Below are 24373 nucleotides of genomic sequence, written 5' to 3'. Positions count from 1 at the left end.
TCCAGAGTCCGAATCTGCGGCCCTCTCTTCAAGATGCCTCCGGCATGTATTGGAAGCCAGGACGATTGCCCGAGGTAGCGAGCCATGGAGTGGCCCGCCACTGGATGGCTACGGACACCACATCAGCCTCAGTGGGTCAAACCAGCAACCCGCCGTGGACTGGAACACTGGCGTCCCATCTGCTGCTGCGTGTAGCTGGTGATGTGACATGCCCCACCATCCAGGAGAGCTGCCACACTTGAATAAATCTCGTTATAAGCCCGGAACTATTTATTCACGACTGTGCGCCTTTGTTTTGCCATACGCGCTGCTTCTCATCACGTACTCATAACACACTAGGTTGGCCAGTGGGCCCCTTCTGCCTGTGATTTGCGACATGCAAAATCGCTACATATACCCTTTCAGCAATTTGATGGTCCTGTGGCCCCTATTCTACTTCGCAGCTATTGGTATGCGTAACTCACTGCAATTCGGCCCGCACCCGGCTGTAACTTGGCTCAGAATATTGCACAAAACTAACTTTCCCTATCCTAAATGGTGGTACCGCTTGAATACAAACAATAATCACAAAGAGAATATTTACAAGTATTAAAAAGTATCAGGATCACTTAAAGTTACAACAAACTTCCTTTATCCACAGTACTCGAGCTTATGTCATTCTGTATTTTTAAAGTTTCTACACAGTTTTCAAACAAAATTTTCTGGTCCTCAGCAGTGCAGTTGCAGCATGCTCAACATCCCAAGATAGTTCCTGAATGTGTATGACAGAGGGAAGGTGGGAGGACAGATGAGTCAGTAATTTTGCAGTAACAAGTTAAGCCAAGTTCAACGTGATTGCATACCTCTACGTTTCCCTCTAAAATACTGCAAGACTTACAATGAATAACTGAATACATAGTGTTAGAAATACCTGTTAAGTACCATCAGACTGCAGTCGCACAAAATTCCACAAGCACTGAATTAATGGTGTAGGATCCCATCATATATGACATTAAATACTAACATTTATTGAGGTTAGGTATATTGTCTAGTGGAGATACACATGACAATGAAAGCACAGAAATGACTTATTGTAGCGCAATGGCACACTTTCTTACAATGATAAATGATTTTGTGTGTTAGGCACAGTAACTGTGATTGTACCTACCGTGTTTTACAGACTATAAGACATTACAGACTGTAAGATGCACCTTAATTTTTAAACAATTTTTTTAAATAAAATTTTAATATTAGATTGCAAGGCCAAACTAAAAAATATTCTTAGTTTATAAAACCAAACTGACTCTTAAAATCCCTGAAAATTGTCATCTGGACTTTCTTCTTCACGATCATCATTGTTGTCCTCTTCATATATATATATGATAGTTTTCACTGTCATCGAGAGCGTTGCTTAAGTTGCACTTCTTGAAAGATTTAACAATAATGTCTTCTCTTACTTTAGACCATGACGTTTTATCCACCGATTAACTTGTTTGATTGTAGGTCGTTTTAAAGCTCCCTTCAGCATGAATTCATGATGGTTTCATCCATCAACCATCTGATCCATTCCTCTCTCATACTTGTTCATTGAGACATTGTAGATTGTAATTGTGAAGTAAGTCCTCCCGAAATACTAGCAAGCTCTGTATTTCCCATTTCAATTTCCCTTTAACAGAATTTTTCAAATGACTACTAAAGTGATCAAGCACAAGAAGGGATCTCTTCTCCAATAAAGCACCTATCCTCCTCTCCCACACACTGTTAATCCATAATTTCATACCAGCCTCATCCATCCAACCATGTATGTAAACAACCACACCCGGAGGTATTTCAGAAAGTTTTTGGCACTAATTTGCACTTAAAAGTGATCATTGGATGAAGTTAAGTACCAGAACAGTGTAGTGCATTTTTGCATGTCCACTTGCTTTTATAGTTACAGTTTTATCACATTTGGTGGCAAGAGTTCTGATACTCGGCACATCAAATGTCCCAGGAGTGTCATCCACAATTGCTACTTGGTTTAGTTCCACACCAGTTTTCTTTCAATGTTGAATACTAAAGCAATGGAATGATAATATTTTCTCTTAGTACTCTTTTGGCATTCTCTGAGATATTTTGGTTATGGTTTGCATGCTACGTCCATGATGCTTCAGAAATCTGCAGCACCAACCAACTCCACCCTTAATGTCGGTCAAGTTCCACTGTAGTGCTAGTTTACAAGTGTGTATTTGAATCATTTTTGTATTAATTCCAATGCCATTTTGATGGTGCCTCTGAATGCATTTCAAAACATCATCTTCTAGTTTTTGGCATTTTGCATTCAGTCCTCTATTTGCACTTTTAGCGCCTCTAGCCGCCAATCACAAATGGTGTTTTCTGTTGGTGAAGGGCACAAATGCCACTCAGCTGCTCAATTTCCATGTTGTTCTGCTTATGCTATTACTTTCAATTTATAGCCCACATCATATGAATATCTTTTATTTTTACATTATGAAACTAGTTACTAACAAAAATATTGTACTGTGACCAATAACACAAATCACTTTCAATTTAAGTTCACTGGCACTGTCAACTGCAATGACACATCACAGGCTAGACAGTGTTCTGTGTTGGTGTTGACGGTGCGGGAGGGAGGGAGACAATGTTAGCAAGATTGCGAATCCCCGCAACTCATGTTTGTCGCATTGGTGCACTGCTGATGCCATTTGAATCCAATGTTGCCAGACAGAGATACCTTTCCCATGGCATCGAATATTTGGCCATTTTTAGGACTGTCGGGAATTTTAAATCACACATTGGACATTTTGATATTAATTTTGGGTATAAGAAGGACCAGAATTTTATAGCCAACTTTTTGAAATAGAAAGTGCTTCTTATAGTCTGTAAAATATGGTAACTATCTATTACATGTATAAGGTAAAATAAAACAGTGCATATGATACCACGGCAGTTTCAGAGTAACCAGTAATTTGCAGGTGCCGTGTACTACATCATCTGTAAGTCACTAGGGTGCACAGAATAGATGTGGCAGCTTTCATAGAAGAGTGGAGGGATATAATTGTGAAGAAATTTGAAGATGTTGCCCTCTATGTGGCACATAGGATGGCAAACTTATCATGTCTTAATTGCTTAAAATTAAACACTAATAATGATAAAATTATGAACAGTTCACAAAACTAAGATTACAATGAAAGAGAATCTCACAATTCACATATTGACATAGTTTATATTTCAGTTATGTGTCACAAAAAGATTTATTTACACCAGAAATCTAAAAGTGGGCATCATTTTCTATGGCTTAGGAACAGGTACAATGTGCAGTTTAATGTCACTACTAGGGCTGGTATCACCATCACCAGGTTGGTCACATCCGCCAGTCTAAGCATTGCAGCAACGAATTGGACTGGTTACTTACAATCACACTTTGAATTCTTCTTATTTATTTTTAACACATCTTAGTATGTACAGTGCTTGAACAAAAGCAGTTATCAATATAACAAACGGCAATATTATACTGCAATAAAAGTCATTTAATTTTGAAAAAGTAAAATCAGCTGTTTGAAATGTATCATTTTATCAGTGGAGCTTCACATGTACCATACACTACAGCATTAAGGAATACCACGTGTACCTTCAGCTCAAATTGATTTTTATCTATGTCATTTTGTTCTTGCGCAATAATATACTGGTGCTCAGTTAATGTGTGTTCCATTGTCTTCATACAGTGTAAGACATGGTTAATTTTGGCCATATAACAGTACTTCATTCAAAAAATCACCACTAAACAGTACTATTTTACTAAAACCTATTAATCAACTGCCACTGAAATTTAAGCATCATTTTCCCTTTCCCTTGTTCCTTTCAATCTGGCAGCTAAATAAGATCCTGTAATTGTCTTTTCCAGTTGAAAGATTTATTACCTCATTCCAAAAATGTTTAATTTGTATGTAAATAAGAAGGGCAATCTCTACATGTTTAAATAGTTCTCATAAAATTGTAAATATTAAAACATGCTTTTACATTTGCTTTTAGATTAACTTGCAATGAGTGTCAATAAAGGTACCCAAGAAAAAACTGAGAATAGTGAACTAACTGTTGCTAATTCTTCACATGATTACCGTATTTACTCGAATCTAAGCCGCACCTGAAAAATGAGACTCGAAATAAAGGGGAAAAAAAAAATCCCAAATCTAAGCCGCACCTGAAATTTGAGACTCGAAATTCAAGGGGAGAGAAAAGTTTTAGGCCGCACCTCCAAATCGAAACAAAGTTGGTCCATTGTAATATGAGACACAATTTAGGTCGAATGAATGACGATACAGCTACAGTAGATTGGTTCGAGTCGAAAGCTTAGCAGTTAAGCTTTACCAGGTAGCCATTGCTATGCGTCAGGCGCTCCATCCGTATTTATACGGATACCCTTCCTTTTTCACGTGCTTCGTCTGGTTTGAATCGATTGCTTATTTTGCTTTGATCTGATAAGTGCCGTTTTCTATGTTATAGGTGTTTACGTCAGTCACTCTAAGCTGAAAATGCATTACTATACTGTGTCATGCATTGTTTGACGCATTCGATAGTGCGTGTTTACAGCCTGTCGCTGCTCGCAGCATGGCTTGCTTTTGTGCGCGCTACCGCCGCCTACAATTAAAAAAAGAGAGGAATCGTCTCATTAGCGAAACAATGGCAAGAGACTGCTATTTGTTGTTACTTACACTGCTGCTTTCTTTGATAATGATCAACAAGAACCAAATAATAGACTGCGTATGATAGAACATGTTCTGAACGAGAGTTTGGCGAAAATTTTTCTCCGTTTGAAACTCTTTGCGGCCGCTTCTTTAGTACATCAAATTCTGCACAGAAATTAGTCATCTTAGATTTAAAAATCTAGTCAGTTGCCGTGCTTCATTTCTGACTGTATCACTATTAGGCATAAGAGTAATACGAATATAAACATGACACGAAACGTTTATTCTTCCGCGTTTGCTGTTGTCTCACTCTAGTTTCATAGTTTATTTGGCAGACAGGATTTAAATGAGATAGAAGCAAACACGAAAGAATACATGGCAAAATGTTTATATTCGTATTATTCTTATGGTGAAGAGAATACTGCATGTGATTCACATTTCATCAGGTTACTATTAGCAACCATCTCTTCTCACAGGTAGGAAAAAATTCAGAACGTAAAGTTGGCCATATTGACAAAAATCCCAGTATTACCAGTCGGATTTTTGTAGTACATTGAAATTCGAAGATGAACAATACGGAATTTGTATTTACTTTGTTGGATAATGTATGAAAAAGCAGTGGTCGAAACTCTGGCAGAGAAAAAAAACTCGTCTTCCAATTTTTTTTTAAATTTTTTTTGCTGACGCAGAGGTTTGGCGCCAGTATTTATCTTTGTGCGTACAAAGGATGCCTGTGTAGCGCTACATATATTCGATGGCAGAAGTTAGTTGTGGCGGCACCTATCAACATTTTTCAGAACTTCCGCTTGCTTTGCACTCGATTCTAAGCCGCAGGCGGTTTTTTGGATTACAAAAACCGGAAAAAAAGTGCGGCTTAGATTCGAGTAAATACGGTAAGAAGTGATCATTAAATTCTATTTACTCAAAATCGGTTACTAGTATCCTTAAATAGATTTTTCACTGTTTTATGATGAAGGTCTTGTGAAGCATTCTTATAATTCCAACTAATAGCATATACACGGAACAGAATTTAAACTATGACACAGTACGTGCCAAATGAACTGCGTACCACCAGCCAGAGACTTGGTAGGACCACTCACCAAATCACTATCAAGTCAGGGGCACCATAGAATTTAGTATTTAGTATTTCCAAGATTTATGAGTGATGTTAACACGAGGAAAAATTATGGGCGGAAATTAGCCATAAATGCAATGAACTATTTATTGTGCTCATAAATTTTTTCTGTAGTCCCCATTGCTACTGTGTGGATAAATGGAAACAATCACCATAAAGCGATTGATCTGTCACATCTCTGAAAGAATTCCACAAAGAATGGAAGCAATACTGCTTTAAACGGTTTTAATTTATACCACAAGAAGGCATCAAATAAAGTAAACATCAAAATCCCAATGCTGGGAGGACGGACGGACATACATACACATATTCTCTCTCTCTCTCTCTCTCTCTCTCTCTCTCTCTCTCTCTCTCTCTCTCTCTATCATTAGTGAAGTCTGTACAGCCACTTGTTTATAGAATGCAGAAAAGCCAAAATAATGAGCATTAAGCAAAAATGATCAATGCCCATCCTTACTGCAGTCTAAACCACAGCTCATTTTATGTTCGCCAAGAGACAGTATAGTGCACTGCAGATGCTATTAGTGCTAATCCTAAATCAAGGCAGAGCAGAAATCATAAAATCCAGCTCACAGTTATTTTAATTTTTACCAAAACATACTGAAATAGCCACATTTTCTTTTGCTGGCAAAGCATTACTTTTGAAACTTATATACGTTCAAAAAGCAAATGTTAATAAGAACCAACATACGACACAGGTGTTAACAGCTTAAGCCCAAATAATTTTGAGAAACATTGTTTAGTAAGACACTAGGCAGTCTCCAGTTAAATAAGCAGAGAGCCATTTTCCACCCAGGAAAAGCAAGCACGTTGAATCTTCCGCCACAAAATCACAACTGGGCCAAACTGTTTCTCACCTGTGTCGGCGGTCAGTGTAGTCAGCAGTATCATAATGCTCGTACCGCTGATTTCCTGAGGAACGCTGAGATCTTGATGTAGGCCTGCTGTTTGTGCCACTAACACCTGCTGGGGCAGGTGGAGTAGCTGGCGTACCACTGCCGCTACCACTACCACTTCCCGAACCGGATCTTGAATACAGTGATGTCCTAGACGTTCGCTGGGACGATTCATACCGAGAAAACCGGGAGCCAGGAGTTGATACAGTAGCGTCAAAACGTCCAGATGGTATTTCACGGCTGTTCAGAAGAAGAGAGAGTTTTCTGACTATAATAGCAGTCATAACATAACATAAAAATAAGCAATACAAACAATATCAGTTGTTTCAGTAGTGACTATGGAGGTGGTTGTGGTAGTAGTAGTAGTAGTAGTAGTAGTAGTAGTAGTAGTAGTAAAAGCATATCTGAAATATAGTATGTTCAGTCACTAATTAATTTCTGTCCCATTAATTTTGTATTGTGCATAGAACATAAAGGATACTTCTGAATATGCTGTTAAAAGCCATTTCATTCATCTTCGGTGTGATACAGCATAGAAAACAACTTGTCTGAAGAAGCTAAACACACAAAACTACATACTTAAAACTACTTACTTGTTTTCGTAGTGTTCCCATGGCCGTTCTGCACCGATCACTGCATGCCCCTGTTTCTCCAAGTGTTCGTAGAAAGCTTCCTGGCATTCCCTGGATGCAAAATCAACTTGCAACTTGTGACCTCGCAATCCAATGCCCCGCATTTCCCTGACAGCTTCCTGAGCAGAGGCGAGCTGCAGTAAAAAAATTTCCACTGTCACTAAATAGAAACTTAACTGTTACGAATTTAAAAAGATGAAAAATTTTCCCTCTATCAAACACCAAAGTTGCATTTATTTGCTAATACTGTAATACATAAATCTTAAAATTCTGTGAATCTTTTTGTTGTGTCTATTGCGACTCATATGGTGAGTAGTAACATTCCTTCTCTGGTATTGTTAAACATTAAAAATGTAAGATTTGCTGCTAAAAGAGAAGTTTCTAGTCAATTTTTAGGTTCAGCTTGTGTGCTTTACAATTTTTTAATTCGTCAGAAATCATCATCCTCTTTATTTATACAAAACATTATAGCTTCACTAAGGAACATTATAGAAGATCATACTTTCAATTTCATCAACAAAGTACCTGCTCATAATAGATGAGAGCCTGGCCTCGTACACGATCCAATGTAATATGCAGAATTGTTCCATAAGGGTTGAACTGCATATTCAGGTACTTCTCAGAAACATGTTCTGAAAAGCAAAAGTAAGAATTAATTCAATAAACGTAAGGTTTCAAAACAACAAGAAGTAGACGTAACACAAAGGATATAACAAAATGGCGGATGTGGAGACAAACAAAGTCCACTGACTTAAATGCAAAATGATCCTTTGTTACTTTTACACGGATTTACCAATGTGCAGCAGTCATATCAGACTCCAGTTCAACAGCCACTGTAGTAAGGAACTATAAATACATACTGAAAAAAAAAAACAGCACTGAAGTGTAGGCACTACACTACCAGTTGAATAAAGAAGTTGTGATTCTTCAATGATTATAAGAATATACACTGTAGTGATTAACATTAACATCAGTCTTGATAACATATAAACAAGAGTAACTAAAATATCAATTCCTTTGCTGTTAGCAATCACACAATTTACAATTCATTATCACAGGACTTCTTTGTTCAACACTCAAAAGTTACACTACTACCAACTATGAAAGTAAGCTGCAAATATTAACAGAATCTTCATGTCTCTACCAGGTTTTTGTAGTTGGTGTTATACATTTATAACATTAAAAAATGGGAACTACTGGAGTTTACCTGTGATGCCATCCACCCAAACACAGGTCGTAGGCATAGATTTTCCAAACCCCAATTTAATGCGGTTGTTGCCCATATGTTCGCCATCCATAGCACGTATAGCCTTCACAACACTACTGATGTCAGTGAATTGACAGAAGGCATATGGTGATGCAACGCCAGACTTTTTAATATCAATTTCCTGTAAAATAAAATCTTTTTTGTGAATCACACATCTAAGTGGAAGTGGACTAAAATGACAATGTTTTCTTTTCAACCATTGCAGTAAATAGGTTTGTTCACGAATATAATGAAGCAGTGACCAACAAAAGTGTTGGATGTGACAGAGAAAATTAATTTCCAGAGCAGAATACTCATTGTGAGTAAATTCAAATCTGTTATATAGATTTTAAGTGTAACCGTATGTTTGTTCGTCAATAACTAATTCATGATTCATAATAATGCAACAATGTACTAGCTCCAGACTACATCTAGCAAATCCAATGACATTAGTTAAAGTAATACAAGTATTTGTTGCTATAAGCCTAATAAAACACAACTATGTACATTTACAGATGAATGTCTGCATGCTGGAAACTATAACATACAACAGAAAAGTGCTTTAACAAGTTTTTCCCTCCATCATTGCATAGTGGTACTTGATAATTATGCATGACTATCAAGCCAACAAAATATAAGTAGACCTACTAAAAAAGCTCAATACAGTTCAACCCCATTCCTAAAGCTGTCATAATTAGCCAGGTGTGGGGTAAGAAAAATGTGAGAGAGATTAAAAAAAAGTTCTTTACAGGTTAAAAACCGTTGATGTTCGTGGAATAAAGCAATACGATAAAGTGATACGTAATAATATGGGTGCAGCGCCCAACCTTCTAAAAGGAGTAGAAATATTACAATTTTTAATATGCTTGGAGCTGAAGTGTTTTATTCCCAATCTCTCTCTCTCACCCCCCCCCCCCCCCCCCCCACACACACACACACTCTCTCACTCTTCAATGCTCTCTCTGCCCTACTTATTATACCTGCATTTCATTAATTCCCCACTTTGTTTCCAAATACCTATGCATTTCTCTAACCCAAACACCACAAATATCTTGTAAAACTTGAGTCTTTCTACTTTAATTATTGTTATTGCCCTCTGCAATTCAGTGCCAATTTCTTCTTTAAGTTCCCTTTAAACTGTAACAGATACACCACACCCTCTTGCTTTTGAAGAATGATTATGAATCCATTGGTTGATGCAATGTATACAAGAACTGAAAAATCTGCATTGAAATATTCTGAGGAATGAATCTTGTATTTTTAAAATGCGAGTTCATGCACAGTTTGTCTCAATTTACCCAACATACAATCTGAACTCACAATTATTTCTCCAAATTGTTCAAAATGTTTTCGAAGCTCAGATGAAGTGACGTCTTTCTCCAGGTTTCCAATGAATAAAGTTCGGGTTGCTTTAGGATGAAATTCATCTTGTTCAGCTTCATACAGTCTGAAATACAATTTCAGAAGAGAACACAATTAGCTGCAGTTGTGAAAAAATTATTTCACAGTATCTCAGGGAAGAAATACGCCACAAATAACTAAAATAATGGGTTATCAACTATCACCAAAATGTCTAAAGACACATACTGAATCTCGCATAAGTTTGAAGGACAAACCTAGATTCACTCTCATCTACATCATAGCCTTGATAGAATGAAACTTCTATCTTGCACCCAAAGAACTGTTTATCATGAGAATCTTTCAGTGCCTTCTCTGCATCATCAGGTTTCTTGAAACAAACTATAGCGTAGCGATCTCCAGCTTGTCCAATAACTTTAACTGATGTCACTTTCCCGTACCTCTTGTATTCGTGGAAGAGTCCATCCTTAAGACTCGTATCTGCAAAGACAAAATGGAAATGAGATTACCCTATATTCCAAAATACTAAAATAAATAATGTGTTATAACTAAAATAGGAGCTCTGGCGATGTTAAATTAAGTGCTGGTGTCAAATTTTACTGGAAAACTGTGTATAATAAAACATTTAGGAGTAAACATGGAAAAGAAAAAATGAAAGACGAAAAGAAATATACGTCAAATAACACTATAGGTACCACAAAGCAATTGTCTCTATGTTTATAGCAAAAGCTCGACAGTTTGCCTGTGCTCAGTTGCCATTAAATGTTGAGGTTCTTTTTTTATTTTTTACACTGAAACTTGTCTATAACTGGGATTTCTACTGCCTATCATCCACATAATATCTAGACAACGACAGTTTCAGTGGTAGTGATTACCATGCTGCACAAAACAAGAAACTAGAAGCTGATGAGTACTTCTATGGAAACCTGTCCCACAAATGCATTCATATTTAGCAATAATCATCTTGGGACAAAGAAGTTTAGAGGTAATTAGATACTGAGCACAAGCAGAGAATGGATGAGGATAGCAACTCATTTCCTTTAACTTCATCCTACTAGCATAATCATAGAGACCCACAAAACAAATTTACTTTTCCACTCATAAAACATACCACTGGAGCGGGTGGGAAGATTTCGAACACAGATGGCGAGAGGGCGGCGGTCATCTGTATGAACAGCAGGGCTGACATTGTTCATATGTGCTGCACTCACAGTCGACTGCAGAGACACTCTTCCACTGCCACGTAGTGCTCCATGATGGCTGCTAATATCAGAAACAGAATATGGCTTCAAAAATATTGCACACAGTTCAATCTGCATAATAAGAAAACAAAGTTAAGGCATCAATGTTTAGCAACAGAGTACTTTCAGAGAAAGCAATCAGGCTCAAATACATACTTGACGGGAAACCTTAAAATTAAATAAAAAATAGATATGTGGTTTACACGTGAGTAATAATTCGTAAGTTTCAAGGAAAGATGAAAACACACATTACAACAAACACCCACAAACAAACATTACACAATACTGACGCACCTATGTGGTGAACATGACTTGTCAGTGGCAGGGGTAGATGTTCCAGAGCTACAGCTGCTGGAGCCAGAGTGGCTCGAGCTGGAGCTGGAGTGAGAATGACTGCGAGATCGAGACCTAGATCTACTGGACGCAGAGTTTGAACGTGACTCGCTGCCCGATCGGCTGCAAAACAAATTCACAAAAACAAATATAAATCACTGTAGCATGTAATGACAAAGATGAGTTTATCACTTACTAACTTCCAAATTGATGTCAATAGTAAGAATCTATATGTCTTATATATGCACTTACTACAGAATTAACTTCTGCTCATTTCTTGTTAATTCTGTGTTAATGATGCAGTACAAAGTGGCATTTTAAACTGTAGAACACATGTGTCAAAAAATTCAGAACATCTGAACATCAGCTTTTGCCTAGTTCCCATTACTTTTCCATTTTGTGACCACCTCTTTACTGTAGCGGTAGCATTAGCACCTACCACACAGGAGACCAGTGTTTGATTCCCAGCAGGGAACTGGGTGTTGTGTGTCCATCATCACTGATTCGCAAGTCACCGATGTGGCGTCACCTAAAAAGGACTTGCAATACGGTGGCCGAACTCCCCAGAATGGGGCCTCCCAGCCAACAACGCCATACGATCACTTCCAGTTTTTCCCATTTTGTCTTACGTTTTATATCACCTCTTAAGCTAAGTTAACTGACACATTGGTTTAAATTTCTTCACTAGCAGAAATATCTATACAGTATTTTAGACACTGTTTCTCTTCAAAAGACTTTTTTTGAGATTCTGCCCCCTCTCTTCCATCCATCCTACTGAGATTTAGAACAGACAATTACATGCTCATATATTGTATATATTGTAAACCACTAGGTACAAAACAGTGGAAACAGAGTTTTTCTTTTAAACATAATGAAAAGAAACTGAATGCCTTGGCAGCTGCAATTCTTTTCACAGGGAAAATATTTTCCAGATCCTCATAAAGAAACTTTGGTGGTGAGGCATGAGTTTTTCTATGTACCTTTTACCACGCTCACAAGATGCTTCATTTATAACCCCTTCTGTGAAAGTAGGATCATCCTTCACTCATACCAAAAGAATTGCCATCTAAGCTGCTGGAAGGAAGATATCAAACACTTTATGTTTCTTCATTATGCTTGCAATTTTTGAAACAATATTTCATATCTCTTTCTTCTTGCTCTTCTTGTGGTTGGTCTAGCATTTTTGCTTGCAGAGCTATCTTTATTTGATGTTTTATATACCTACTCTTATGGAATATTTCTTCTGAGTTCACTCTGTAAGCTTTCAGCATTTGACACTACACCAGCCCTGTGTACTAAAGTGATGAGTAAACTCAGTTTATTAAGGACAGTGGCAGCTAGACGCCTGCAAATATAAATTTGTATGGGTGGGCTCACAGCAAACACAGTGTCCTTAAAACCCTTCTTCCTTATTTCAATCTAATACATCCAAAAATGGTAGTGTAGAGGACGACAGACAGCTGCAGAGAAAATAGAGTGAAACATGAGTAGTTCTTGCTTGGGTTGAGGCACATGTAAAACCAGCAGCCAGACCAACAGTGGACATTTACATAGTCCTTTATTCAACCAGTCAACTTTATTCCAACTTGAACACGAACAAGTCTTTAATTATTCAATCCAGCTGGTACAGGTATTGAAGTGCATTTCCTTCTTCACGTAATATTCCACACAGAGTGGCAGGCATAGTAATGACCAGTGGTACAGAGAGGCAAGCTGTTTACTCAATGGAGCGTGACATGGATCGCTGACTCGGCGACTGTGATGGTGATGCAAGTGCCACATGAGGCCCACTGTGGTTGCTGTGCAGGACAAGGGCAGCCAGCAGTATTTTCTGTCTCTTATAACAAGCTGCGGCATCCTGGTTGTGTGGTGTGGCATGGCATATCCTGTATTCAAAGGCTGGACTCGAAGATTGTGCTGACAGTAAAGAGCAGCAACATATTGCTGATGCGGTGTTGGCTGCCCGGGCTGGGCAGACAGGAAGAGGTCCTTCGTTCATGACCCAATGGCAGCAGAGTTTATGACGAAGACTCCTGGCTGACATAGCACGCACCAGGTGTGGCCCTGTTGTGCCAAACATAAGGTACTAGGCTGAGCCAGTGTTTAACTACTGGTTCTCGGCACTGAATTCTTGGAATAGATGCGTTTGTGAGCCAATATGAACCATCTGAAACAGGGCAATGGCCGCTGTCTGGCATAATCAGCAATGAGCGTCAACAATGCTGATGTCACACATGCTGAAGTGGCGTCTTGAAGGTTGGCCCAAGATACTGACACCTTAAATGTTGTAATGGAAGTCTTGTTGATGCTGAGGGGTACTGATCAAGGGTGAATGATGGCTAGCTGCATCCAATGCCAAGGCTTGTGACCTGATTTCGGTGGTCGTACCCTAGACGACACAGTGGCTGATATCGTAGTTCAATGACCAGCATGCTGTATGGCAGTGGCCTCATTGCATTTTTGGGCTCTGATTTCCACTTCAAGTTCTCCTGTAATTTTGCACTTTTATAATCTCCTCCCTTCAGCGACAAAAATTCGCCCTCAAATTTTACTGGAATATACACTGTTTATTTACAGTTATTTACAGTTCATATTCCACTTTCACTAAAGGGTATTACATTATTTGTCTGACTTCACTAGCCGTTTTCTACACTCTCTCTCAACAACTGATTCCATATTTTTCCATTTTCACACTTTACTTGTGGTCATTTTTAGTGATTACCTCACATCATGGGAAATAAATGGGGTTCATGAAAGGAACCCTGCCTGCATAAACTCATAAGCCTTTCTACTTAATATTAACATACTAAAATTCTTGTCTCCCACTTTCTCCTATCATAGATGATTGCATCGCCACATCTGGTAACTAGCAAGAGGGGGGAAAAAAAAAAAAAAACAGAAAAATTATCATACATCACGCTACGATACAGCCTGTATTTACAAAACAATATTACATGGTTTTCAGCACTGACACCAACAAGAAACCACATATTTCTTTACATTAATCTATATCTTTAGTATCTTGTTATCTGATTATTGTGATCTATGTCAGTAATGAAAACTTTACAAAATAAAGTGGTCAGTTGTAGCATTTCCACTGCCACCTTCTTAATCATATTAACCTTGCAGAACTCTATAACAAACACACTTCTCAAACTTCATCCGCTCAATATATCAGTAAACACATGTAATACCTCATCAAATTAATCGTCCCTCTTCACAATAAATCTCTAATACATCACAGTAAACCTCAATATCTCCACAAACAGATATCTCTCACGCCATGAGAAAACATATAATCGTGTAGCCCTGCTTTGCTGCGCTCTTTGATACCACAGACATACTTCCTTGTTCAAAGTCACTTTCCTGTTACCCTCCTGGCCTGTAATACAAATTTGAAAAACCTCATCTAATTTTCTCATCATGTTCTCCTGTCATAACAAACTTTTAAAGACACTGTTGGTGGATTTCTGCTATAATGTTTACTGTGTCCCAGCAAATCTGGATCAGTTTAACTGACATTAGAGCCAATAATTCATCTCATATCTGTGTGATGCCTCAGTATGTTGCTGCTTTGGGCCAGTCACGCATAATGTAAAGACAGAAAATCTGAACCATCCAATTCTGCTTTGACTTTCAAACCATGCTGTACATGGCCAATGCTGAGCTACCACTGGTTACCTCTACCTTATTATTATATTTATTATTGGAGTTAAAGGTTACCTTATTATTATATTTATTATTGGAGTTAAAGGTTCAGCTCTCAGACCCTTACCAAACACTATGGTGGTACCTAACCCCAATATTATACAGTAAAATAAGAAAAATTCAAACTGAAGGATGTAGGGAATCCCACAAGTGAAGATGTCAAAGGTTTGTGCTGCTATTTTTACGTCTTGCTGCCCCTACTGAATCATTGCCTTTGGTCTTCTGCCATCAGCATTCCGTGTATCTTCTTGATCGTCACAGATCCCAAACATCTTAGTTCTGACACCAAATATAATGTATGAATGCACAATCCTCCCTGTTGAGGATTAAAAATGCAGACTAGGGACAGCTGCGGAGAAACCAGAGTGAAACACGAGTAGTTCTTGCTTGCCACAATAGGTTCGTGTCTTCCTGTGGGCACGGTAAGGTCTGCAAGTGGTTTGGGAGACAGGTGTGATGTATGGAGAAAAGGCAGACAGATCAATGGTGGACATTTACAAAGTCCTTTATTCAATCATTAACTTGATTCCTCCATGAACATGAACAAGGCTTTAACTATTCCATCTGGCTAGTATAAGTACTTAATTGCATTTCCTTCTCCATGTAATATTCTGCACTGAGCAGCAGGGAGAGTAATGGCCAGTAGCACAGAAAGGTGGACTGCTTACTTAGTGGAGCGTCGACACAACGCGCTGCATCAGCAACAGTGACACAGACGCTGCGCGAGGAACATTGTGGTTGCACTCCAGGTTAAGACCAGCCAGTCACATCTTCTATCATTACAGCTGTGACATTTCTTGTGGTGTGGTGATTGTGTTGCCCAGATTTGAAGACTGGGCTGACAGTGAAGAGCAGGAACTTGTGGCTGCTGTGGTCTTGGCTGCTTGGGATGGGCACACAGGCAGATGTCCCTCGCCTTTGACCTCGTAGTGACAAAGTTTACGGTGTTGGCTCCCAACTGACATGCAACAATTGCTGTGCATGGCCTTGCCATGCTGAATATGACGTACTGGCTGGACCAACATTTAAATGCTAGGTCTCACTGCTGAATTCGTGGAATGACTGTGTTTTTGGGCCACTGGGATCAATCTGGAACAGGACAATGGTCAGGTCTTGTGTAATTGGCAGCAAGCATCAATGATGCAGAAGTCAGTCAAGTTGGTCGAAGGCTATTCCCAGGGCACTGACAGCTGGAATGGTGTCACAGAAATCTTGCTGCCACTGAGGGGTGCTGAATAAGCATGGGTTACAGCCAACTGTGGTCAAAATCTATGGCTTGTGGTCCATTTTTGACACTCATGATAAGATGGCACAGGGGCTGATCGTGCAGTTCAATTAGCAGTACCTGCTATCTGGCTGTTGTATTGGTACATAGGAAAAGCCAAGGATAACCACTGTAAGCGCCCGCAAAAGATGTATTTTGCTTCACTGGAAGGCGAGAACAAATGATAAAGACCTTTTTCAATTTTTTGTCACCCTTATGTCTTGAGGTCTCGTGGAGAGAGGACATGTTTAGATATGAGATGCGTGTAGTAGCTTTCACGGTACCTGAATAATAATTTTTCTCAGTGCAAAAAATTTGGCCTTTTTATTTTCTTCCATGTACCACGAAAAGGTCATGTCACCCACCTCCTGCTGCATGCCAATGGTGAAGAAGTTCGAAATTACCGACACGGTCATGAAGAATGCAAAGTTTTGCAGTGTCGGAAGAAGAAACATCTAACAGAAGTGTGTAGATGTCGACAATAAGGAAGTAAGTTCATGTTAAAATGGAGTCAAAGGAAACAAACTATACAATCTAGAATTTGGGGATCAATTGAAAATAATTGATTTCTATTAATCTCTTTATTTATGTAACCTTTCTTCTTATTACTGTTATATATTTATATGCGCACACACACACACACACACACACACACACACACACACACACACACACACACACACACACACACACACACACACACAGATTGTGGCCCCATTGCATTTCTGGGCTCTGACTTCTGTTACAAGTTCTCCTATGGTTTTGTCCCTTAACAGCAGACTGCCATTCATTTCTCGTACCACTGTAAATTTGATATTTTCGTGAATGAAGCTTATATGTTCCAGAAACTCTGATCAATTTATTCTCACCTTGGGGCCAAATTATGAATGTGTCATTGACATACCTCCAGAACACGTCAGTCTTAAAACCGGAGAGCTTAGTGCTCAGCTGATGTTTTGATAGCAACCACCCTACTTTAGTAAGAATTTAATTTTGTAAAATGTTAGTCATTTTATCCAAATTGTGTCCATACTGTTTCTGTATAATGACAAGATGCACAGTACATTGTTTGGTTGCAAAAATCCATCACTTAATGATACACTGCACTATCTGGCAGTGTTTGTAAATGTCTAAAGTGTATGTAGCCACACGTGCAGGTTTCAAAATGCATCAGCCAGTTGTGGACAGTGGGAACAAAACTTAACAGGCTATGAAAAGCTAAACAAGTTTTCGTTTATCTGCCGTTAGTGAACACCATTTTTGATTAGGTGCAAAGGAGTAAGTTTTCTGGTGTATGTTTAATACTCATAACTTTCTTTTCATATTCATAAGTTGAACTAAAGGTTTGTGAAAATATAGTTAAGTAACTTGGATAAATGGAGGTAAGTAGCGTTTATGATGCACAAGAGTCTTCATAATGAAAAGTACTGCAGAATAATGCTTCTTAGTTTGCAGCAAAACACTTATCAAAATATGATGGGTAATTTGCTGTACAAAAATACCAAACTGCCACTACAATGCAGTTATACCTGCTTTACTACACAAGGATTGAATAATATGTGTCATGCTGAGAATTGCAATCATTGTCTCCATTATGTACACATAAGTGAATATACACACCCACTTATCACACAATTGTAATGTGTGTTATTCTATGTGACACATGGTTCTCTCATCAGGCAATATGGATGATACATAGCACACATAATAATGTGTCCACGCTATCTTCACAGTCCACGCAACCTTCACAGAAGCCACACATATAATTCAGACATACAGAATGCAGGCACATTATATTACGTCACTAAACAAACGCCTATAGCTATGAAAGGTCATGGTACATTACATATTCTTTACATAGACACCACATTTAATGCAAAATCCATTCAAGGGACATTATCCAATTACTGGAGGAACATTCCAATGGCTCAATTTGGGAAACACTAATGGCAATAGCCATGTACTTAACAGCCCAATACCATACAGTAATGATACAAAATACTTAACTAGTCTCCTCTATGCTGAACAATGAGTAGGATGTTAACTATGCTTAGAATTCCCTCATTTTAAGAGATGTGACATTGTTCACGGACATTTTTGTTACTTCATGAGCTGCTTCTTTTGATTTAAGAGAGAACATACTTTGCTGAACCAAAAAGTTCAGTAGTGTTTGTGGAAATTACAAGAACAACAACTAAAGTGCTCAGACTGCTACAAATACAGTTTATTAATTAGTAGTACTGTGTAGCAGATAGACCTGTATGTGAAACTTACAAAAAGACTGCACAACCTCTTGCACTGCTAGTGTTATGTTTTATTCAGACATGTGAGCACATGTTACCTAATAATGAAATCTTATTTTTCAAACTGTATCAAACTGATTAACGTGTGTTATAAAATGACAAAAAAATCAATTTCATATCACTAAACTTGTCTAGCCTTTGATTTGAAGTGAACAAGGAATGAAATAATAAGCCTTGTGAAACTATAAATAAATTAACCAAAATAAAGACAATCTGTTCCAAACTACACCCTTCTGCATGTCGGTGAAGCCAAAATCTGCTGCTGGATAACATTCTATGCCATTTTGCTCCACCTCACTGTAACATGCTCGGAACTTCCCCGGCACACTGTACACAATGTGGTCACGACACTGCCGTTCGAGCCTGTCCGACTCTTCAACCGAGTGCCTCCTGAAGTCACTCAACGTGCGAATAGTGCTCCAGTGACGATGCATTAAAAGTTTAAACTCACCCCAAATGTACTGAATCGTGCCCTTATCAGCAGATAATGCGGGCCATTACATTCAGGTGATCTGTGTCTCCTGGAGGAGGGTGTCCACTAATTGGGTGCAGTGTTCATTCATTATCGTTTCCTAAAATAAACCCATCCTGTCCAATACCAACAGCCTCAAATTACCCTTGACAACTATGAGAGATGTCAACATCAATAAGTGATACTAACCCAGCTCCCTGCTGAAGTTGTGAGACTGCACACCTGGGGCGTGAATTAGAACCTGGTTGCATAAACACTTTTCTGTGACGATTAGCTGTCAGAAAAATGTTTCAGTCATCAGCGAAGAGAATACGAAGGCACTAATCGAGTTTCCAAACAAGTTGTTCCCTCAAACACGTTCTTTGCACACCACAGTGCTGGAGGATTTGTAGTGTTGTCTGTAACGGATGCTCAGAGGCCAAATTGATCGTATCGTGACAACTGTACAGTGCCACTGTAGGTAGCTGTCAGCAGCTGGTGTTTGTCACAACAGGCGAACGTTCAAATTCACCAGGCAACTTACTGCCATTAAGTAACAATGCCAGTGTGGTCTAACATCGAAATGACCCTTCGTTCACAGACTGTTCAGTGTGCATAAGGTGCACTGCCCCTTTCTCAACAGGAGACACACCAAACTCTCATGATGACTGGGTGTTGTATGATGTCCTTAGGTTAGTTAGGTTTAAGTAGTTCTAAGTTCTAGGGGACTGATGGCCATAGATGTTAAGTCCCATAGTGCTCAGAGCCATTTGAACCACTTTGGACCCAGCTCTACAGAAATGTTGAGAGAAAGTACGTTTACTTCACATACAATGCCCAGGTACCCAGCGACTTCTTGTCTGAAGTCTGAAGTAGAAAGGTTACTTAAGAAGGGATTCCTGGTAAAAGAAACACAAGTATAGAAGTGATGGCAGCAGCTTAGCCGGGATTCACACCTGGACTTGGTCCTCTTCTTGTGGGCGGCGGGCGGCAGGTCCCTGCGGCCGGGCCCGGCGCCCGGGCCGGGCCCCGGGTCGGGGTCGGCATATGGGTCGGCAGCCTGGCTGCCCGCCGGGTAGCGCACGCTCCCTGCCGTCGGCTCGTAGCTCCAGTTGTTCGCCAGCGGCCGGTGGTGCGTCGCCTGGCCCCTGCCGAAGCCAACATAGCGCGTTCGTAACACCAGTACACCGACCTCAGCACACTATGCTACGCTGTCCTGCTCTGCCACTTACCGTACCTCCTATACTGCCAAATCGACGTGAGCGAGCGAGCAACCTTTTCTGTCAGGCTGCCCAGCTCTTCGCAACCATAATCATTATGATACGTTCAATGAACAGGTACAGCGTAAAAAAAATTCAGTCAAGGTCAAGCAGTGTTACTTCGCTGATTTAAGACGAGGAAAAGTTCAATTATCATGACAGATCTGAATGGTTTCTTCCAATAGTTCGTAGATCTGAACGATCAATAGATGGTAGTAGGGCAGCTTTAATTACTTTCTCATGTCCTGCGTTTTTGTGATCATCGGCAATGAAATAAGGTTTAAAGAATCCAATCATATCATTTACTCAACGAAAGAAGACAACGATTTATCCCCCCCGTCGGTATGCGCAGAATAGAGTTCAAGTACGGCTGTTTGGGGGACGGAAGAGAGTTCACACTTGCGGCTGTTTTGGAGGAACCATTTCAACATTCGGTTATGGTGATTTAGAAAAACCCAGCTGGGGATGGCTTGGCGTGCATTCTAAGACACTCCTTAACAACTGTGAGTCTTTTATTGCTTCCTACTGTCAAATTTACTTAATGAAAAGTGGCCCCCAGTCTAAGAAAGCTACTGGTCTCACTTCCATTTGGCAGGCTGTTCCCAGTTTCCGTATGTCTTCACGAGCTACCACTCTAGACGCCAATTTAAGCACTTGCTGCACGCCGAGCCGACACGACAATGTTCACAAAGATTGCATCACGACAATCAGTACGAATTATGGCATTTCCTGTCATTCTAAAAACAACCGGGAGAAAAGTGGAATCAGTTTTAAAGCAAAGGTAGCAAGGCGCGTACTGCGGTGCCGGTGGTACGTAGAAAATAACTCTTGCTCGGAGCCGTACCAGATCTCGCCACTACCAGACCACAAATGTTCGTAAGCGTACACGCTTGATGGAAGTGGAAAGAGCATCTCGCCACATCCGCGAAGTGGCCTGAGATAACAATCATTCGCTTGCCCGATACGACAGAAGGTGCCTCGTCATACAGTCCCAACACGTCAACAACGCACATGGCTGGCTGTTGTTTACCTCCTGTCAGCTATACCCATATTTGTACACTGCATGCAGTTAGCTTCACTATAACGGCCAGTATGTTGCTGATGTGGTGTACGGAGAAACATTTACCACTAGCACGTATGTACTGACAAGTTAGAGCGGAAACTAGAGTACTATGAAAATGGATAGGCAAATGTGAAGTTGGCTTACGGTAGGCAACTGAAGAGACTCACTGCAAGGGGAGAGGCTTCCTTTCCGTCCCGTGACTGCCCACGATCTCTGTCACTTGACGTCCAAAAAATATTGCCCAACCAGTAGACTTCATTGTCAGCCTTGTTGAGTTTCACTATTCGCCATTTACAGTCTCCCAGTTTATCTCATGAATAGCATCACTGAGAAAGAAGGAAAATTCTTGTGGAGTTTCGACGCAGATGTCATACCAACAACGTGAGCAAGAAACGGACGAGAAAGTTCTACCATTGGCGATGTTTTAACTGAATAAAATGAAACTTGCATCGAGACTAAAAAAAAAAAAAAAATCTGTGCGTAGTTGCGTACACAATAGCAGTTTTAAAAAAATTATTGATACAGCAGCTACTGATATCATATGCACACAAATACTGACTTCGACCGATATTGCCTCAGAAGTTCACTGCAATGAAGAGGTGATACGATTCAATTTATTTACGTCGCTCGAACCAAGTCCTGTCAGTTACCGCTACAATGATGACATTATTCCATTCGTGAAAATGTTTTTAGAACGACGTGTACCATTCTGTCTTAAGCACATCACAATAAACACCAGACTAGCTGTCGCACTCCTTCTGTACCACACATACTTCTCAGCTTCGGACAGTAATTAACAGCCGTCACCGATAGTAAAAAATGATTATCTTGATTACGACTGTGGACAAAATATACGCAGAATTTGCCGTATTTCCACGAGAGACTTCATTTGTTGCGCTCGGGAGAAAATCTGCGTGACTATGTACAATGATCGTGGTGCTTGTAGCTCGTAATTTCCGACAGCGTTCGCTACGTTTGTGGCTACAGGACAGATACAGTACAAAACACAACAGGCATAACAAAGCATCCAACACAGATAGGCACAAGATCACGGCATTACCACAAGTTTTCTACGGCAAAGCATACACATAAAGAGACACAAAATGTAGTGTGATAAATATATACTGCAGAACACTGAGAACAAAAGCATGCACGACTACTGTAATGGCAGACACTTAAGAGAGAGCGAGAGCTATCAAGATGGGAATGAGTGTGTGTGTGTATGTGTGTGCACAGCGGTCAACGCAGACACTGCCCCGGTCCCTAGCGGCTTGGTGCGGGTGCGGCGAGTACCTGTCGAGCAGCGGTGGGTAGGGCCCGTTGCGGTAGAGGCGCTCCCGCTCCCTGGCGCGGCCGCGCAGGGGGTCTGCGGCGGACCACGCGGCAGCGGCGGCCACGGCGGCGCGGCGCAGGTACACCGCGTCACCCTCGCGCGCGTAGAAGTGGCTAGACCGCTCGAAATCATCGCCGCCCCTGAAACACACACACTGCATGCCACCGGCGGCTCACGCGCCGGCACCGGCTCCGACCCGTCATCGCGCTGTCTCGCGAGGGCCACCCCTCCTAACGTACTACAATATTCTGCCGGACAGGGATCCCAACGCGATCTCTATCTCCGCCAACGGTACTCGGCTGCCCCATAAACCCGAGGCTTTCATCTGGCCTAATGTTAACCCTCCCAAACATCACATTCGAGCCACTCTGACCCATCCGCAGATGGAGACACTTATTATAGTTACAGATCTTTTCCCCGCATTGTACGCGTCATTTCGCATTAGAGACCTCTGCGTTTGCCGCCTGCAGTTCAGCTCATTCGGAGGGAATTGCAACTGCGAAAACTGTGCAATAATTTACAAAGTTCCCCTCTTCTCGTCGCAGTTGATTAATAGTGTGCTTTCGGGTGTACAGCGGAGTTGTTACTTCTTCATTTTATGTACGACATTTCGAGACTGACCCAATCGTCGTCTTAAGGTGCTACGAGCTGTTAGTTATGCGTACTCATTGCTTGTACTCCAAGCCATTCCAGTTGTGCATAAAATAAGAGTCAACAACTCAGCCGTACACCCGGAAACATGTCATTAACACCAAGGTATACTCTGAATCGTGTCAATACGATGAATCTTTTCATGAACTGTGCCGTAAGTCTAAAGTTCTGCCTTCTCACAATAGTGACGAAGGTGAAAAATCATCTTGGGTATTATTAAACCGCTTCAGCTGTACTGAGTCCTTTATTTCTAAATCATTATCGGTTTCATGGCACTAAAAGCCACATCTTCAGGTGGCATATAACTAAAACATAAGAGAGAGCATGTGGCCGCGCCCCCTATTTGCTATTGCGTACACATCGAAGCAGCCGACCAATCCACGATATTGTAATTCGGCTGTTTTATTCCATGACATACCGCATTTTAACAGTTTTTTTATCTGAATGACAACGAATGTTGAGTATAAAATTTCAACCTTTATAGCCTTTATTTTAGTTATATGTTCACCTGAAGATATGGCTTTTGGTGCCTCGAAACTGGTAGTTACCTAAAAATACAGGACTAAATACTGCTGAAGCGGTTTATTAATATCCAAGTAGATTACTCACGTTTGTGGTTGCCCTACCTACAAGGTTGTCTGCAGAAGGTGAAGACTGTTTTGAAGAAAGAAACGAAAACGGGGTTTTAACGCCCCGCCGGCAACGAGGGCATTAGAGACGAAGCACAAACTCGGATTAGTGAAGGGAATCAGCCGTGACTTTTAAAGGAACTAGCCTAGCATACAGGTAAATCGCGGAAAACCTAAGCCTAGAACGTCGAACGAGGAATTAAACC

At 40.2% G+C, this 24373-nt stretch overlaps 1 protein-coding gene across 1 annotated transcript in view; it reads right to left on the bottom strand.

The window, feature by feature from the left end:
- The window catches only part of LOC126153873 (protein split ends-like), a 360157-nt gene that overhangs the window by 74687 nt on the left and 261097 nt on the right, over window positions 1–24373 (bottom strand). The window contains exons 3-12 of the mRNA XM_049916099.1: window positions 22848–23027; window positions 20189–20380; window positions 11468–11629; window positions 11044–11195; window positions 10190–10412; window positions 9894–10020; window positions 8535–8715; window positions 7853–7959; window positions 7289–7461; window positions 6657–6935 (exon numbers count right to left, since the gene is read on the bottom strand). Of these exons, the coding sequence (XP_049772056.1) occupies window positions 6657–6935; window positions 7289–7461; window positions 7853–7959; window positions 8535–8715; window positions 9894–10020; window positions 10190–10412; window positions 11044–11195; window positions 11468–11629; window positions 20189–20380; window positions 22848–23027 (1776 nt within the window). The remainder of the gene's footprint in view (window positions 1–6656; window positions 6936–7288; window positions 7462–7852; window positions 7960–8534; window positions 8716–9893; window positions 10021–10189; window positions 10413–11043; window positions 11196–11467; window positions 11630–20188; window positions 20381–22847; window positions 23028–24373) is intronic.

Source organism: Schistocerca cancellata, chromosome 2 (assembly GCF_023864275.1).
Source record: "Schistocerca cancellata isolate TAMUIC-IGC-003103 chromosome 2, iqSchCanc2.1, whole genome shotgun sequence".
NCBI lineage: Eukaryota > Metazoa > Arthropoda > Insecta > Orthoptera > Acrididae > Schistocerca > Schistocerca cancellata.
The sequence above is the reverse complement of the archived record's forward strand: the minus strand, read 5'-3'. Positions and strand labels throughout refer to the sequence as shown.